We start from the raw sequence: 3,379 nt of genomic DNA on the forward strand, positions 1-3,379 counted from the left end.
AGCTGCTCAGGGGGACCCTGCCAGCTGCTCGGGGGGACCCTGCCAGCTGCTCGGGGGGATCTGCCGGCTGCTCGGGGGGCCTCTGCCTTAGGAAGAACACCCTTTCCACTCACTCTGTGACGTTAACCTGTCTCTCAGGCCATCAGCCACCAGGCCCTCGCTCCAAGCACCCACTGAAGGGACCCGACGCCCTCCCTCCTAGCCTGTCCTAGGCTCCCCGCGTCCCCCCCGCCAGCCTGTCCTAGGCTCCCCGCGTCCCCCCCGCCAGCCTGTCCTAGGCTCCCCGCGTCCCCCCCGCCAGCCTGTCCTAGGCTCCCCGCGTCCCCCCCGCCAGCCTGTCCTAGGCTCCCCGCGTCCCCCCCCAGCCTGTCCCAGGCTCCCCATGTCCCCCCCTGCCTGTCCCAGGCCCTCCGCGTCCCCCCCCCCAGCCAGGTACTGGAGTGGACCCTCCCGCACACCAGAGGCTGCAGACGGTGCCCAAGTACCTGCTCAGGGGAGATCTCCGTGTGGGTCACAGGCAGGATCTACCAACACACACCAAAGGAACCGAGGGATGTCTCTCTGTCTCTCTCCCTGGCCGGGTGCTGCTGGTATTGGGGATTTGGGCCCCTGCTGAGCTGCCCCCCCCCCCCACAGCTGTCTGAGGGGCTGGGAGCCCAGGATGCTGCTGAGATGGGCCAGGCTCCACCCAAAGGCTGCCCGGGAGGGTGAGGCTGGGTCCCGTGGGAGTGGCTCTGGGTGGGGGCAGGCTCTGAGCTGGGTGCGACCCCCACAGACCATGACGGTGGCAATTATGGACAGCAGTGCGTCGCTGAAGCTGAGCATGCGATGGGAGTGCTGGGTCCCGTGGGCAGCGTCCTCGTCCTCGTCCCCTGTGCTGGTGGTGGAGTCTCCCTGCACGCTGAGGGCCGGCTCTGGGGCCCGAGACCCGGACATGGTGGGCCTGGGAAGAGGCACAGGCCTGAGCCTGCGGAGGGAGCCTGGCAGGGTCCCTCGGGTGCCAGGGAAGCAGCACGCAGGATCCACACCCACGCTTGGCTCAGCAGTGAGCGCCCCAAACCTCTAAAGGGAGCAAATTATTAAACCCCAAATGGACTTAGAAAGGGCTGTGGACTGCCCGGCCGGTGTGGCGCAGTGGCCAGCACATCGGCCTGCGCAGCAAAGGGTCGCAGGTTTGATTCCCGGTCAAGGGCACGTACCTGGGTTGCAGGTTTGATCCCTAGCAACCAGTCAATGATGTGTCTCTCTCACATCAATGTTTCTCTCTCTTTCTCCCCCTCTCACTTCCTTTCCTCCCACTCTCTCTAAAAAGCAACGGAAAAAATACGCTCGGGTGAGATTAAAAAAGAAAAAGGGAAAGTGCTATGGACTAACTGTGTGTGTCCCTGAAGAGTCACGTGTGGAAGGAAGCCCTGGCCCGACGGGCGGGGAGGTGGAGGGAGTGGGGTTAGATGAGGCCACGAGGTGGGGCTGTGATGGGCTCGGGGCCCTGGTGAGCAGAGACCAGCGCCCGCTCTCCGCTGTGAGGACGGTGACAGGCTGCGGCCAGGGAGCGGCCCTCCCCGAAAACGCCTTGACCGCCACCTGGTCGCAGACGCCCAGGTAAGTTCCTGTCTGTGGCCCGAGCGGAGACAGGAAGGGACAATGGACGAAGCAGAGCCACATGAATAAAATCAGAAACACAGGCCGAGAGGAACGCGTCAAACTGCCCAACAATACAGTGTTGGGCCACTGATGTGAAAGTTCACACAAAACCACCACCCACCGCCCACACGACTCACACAGCGAGAACACAAAACACGAGTGGGACCACAGGCCCTGCAGGGCTGCCGCCGCGACCTGGGCAGGGCGGGCCGGCGTGGGGCCGCAGCTGTCTCTCTCCTTCTCACTCTACTCACCGCTGTGGGTCCTAAGCGTTCCTGACAAGTGCAGGATCCGCCAGACACAAAAGGAACCGAGGGACGTCTCTCGGCAACCACAACCACAGCCACAGCCTGTCCCCGAACAGTCCCTCTGTGGCCAAGCCCTCCTCCACCGCAAACCCCGGCCACCACTAAGTTTCATGTTTGTTAAAAATTATTCTTATTGACTTCAGAGAGGAAGGGAGAGGGAGAGAGATAGGAACACCAATGATGAGAGAGAATCATTAACCAGCTGCCTCCTGCACGTCCCCCACTGGGGACTGAGCCCGCAACCCAGGCCTGTGAACCGTGACCTGGTTCATAGGTTGACGCTCAACCACTGGGCCACACCAGCAGGCTCACTAAGGCTGCTCCTGTCATTGTGCCGTTTCCATATTGTCCCACAGGTGGGCTTGTCCCCAGGACACCTCCCAAGCCTGGTTTCCTTCACTCACAGGACGCACCTGAGGTCCACCAGTGTTCCGTGAGTACCAGTGTTTCCTCTGTGCAGTTACCTGCTGGTGTGGATGGACCTACGTGCTCCCCCCTTCACCAGCTGTGAAATGGGGGTTGTTCTCAGTTTGGGGTGGTTATGAATGAAGCCACACCCCTGCTCACAGCAGCATTATCCACAGCAGCTAAGGGCGGAGGCAACCCGAGTGTCCGTCTGCAGGTGAGTGGTAAGCAAACGTGTCCATCCACAGAGCAGGATGCTGCTCAGCCTTAAAAAGGAAGGAGATCCCGACAGATGCTACAACGTGGATGGACCTGGAGGACATGCGGCTCAGTAAGTGAAGTGGCCACAGATAAGCACTGTGATCTCACGTCCATGCGGCCCCAGAGGGGTCAGAATCAGAGACAGAGAGCAGTGGGGGGGGGGGGGGGCCCAGCCCTGTCTCCCATGTACCAGACAAGCGCACTGGCTGGGAAGCCATGGGACCTGTGTGCCATGCCAGCTCGCTCACTGACCGTGGCCAAGCAATGACACTGTCAGGTATGTTGTCTCATCCCCCAAAAGGGAGGGGGAGGGTTAACCAGACTTGCCTTCTTCTCCCAGATACCCTAGGAGGGCGAAGGATGTGCGAGCATCAGGGCGCTGGGTCAACCAGGCTCCTGTCACTGTTAAGGTGGCAGCAGACAGAGACCGAATACCCCGTGGAAGGGGTTGCAGCCTCAGGTGCCTGCTGCACCCGCCAGGCACAGAAACCGGCCACGAGGTCGGCGAATGGCCGTCTGCCCGAGGGGGGGGGGCGGCTCCAGGTGACTGGTGACACTCGGGGTTCGGGGTCTGACGTTTCTGCGGTAACTGGGTTTTTAAGTTTTTCAGCCTTTAGTAACCACCAATTCTTAAAAACAAACCCACTTACGTGCCTCCCCCCCGCAAACCCCACAAGCCAGGGCCGTCCACGGTGCAACGAGTCTTACTCACTAACTGTCGCAGGGGCCGCGGGTCGCTGCGCGGCTGAAGCTGCCCAGGC

The 3,379-nt window shown here is 61.6% G+C and overlaps 1 protein-coding gene across 1 annotated transcript in view; it reads right to left on the reverse strand.

The window, feature by feature from the left end:
* Positions 1-3,379, reverse strand: part of TMEM175 (transmembrane protein 175) — a 10,995-nt gene extending 7,616 nt beyond the window's left edge. Inside the window, exons 1-3 of the mRNA XM_014533465.1 lie at positions 3,331-3,379; positions 778-943; positions 486-524 (exon numbers count right to left, since the gene is read on the reverse strand). Of these exons, the coding sequence (XP_014388951.1) occupies positions 486-524; positions 778-936 (198 nt within the window). The 5' untranslated portion in view covers positions 937-943; positions 3,331-3,379. The remainder of the gene's footprint in view (positions 1-485; positions 525-777; positions 944-3,330) is intronic.

Source organism: Myotis brandtii, unplaced genomic scaffold, assembly GCF_000412655.1.
Source record: "Myotis brandtii unplaced genomic scaffold, ASM41265v1 scaffold986, whole genome shotgun sequence".
Classification (NCBI taxonomy): domain Eukaryota; kingdom Metazoa; phylum Chordata; class Mammalia; order Chiroptera; family Vespertilionidae; genus Myotis; species Myotis brandtii.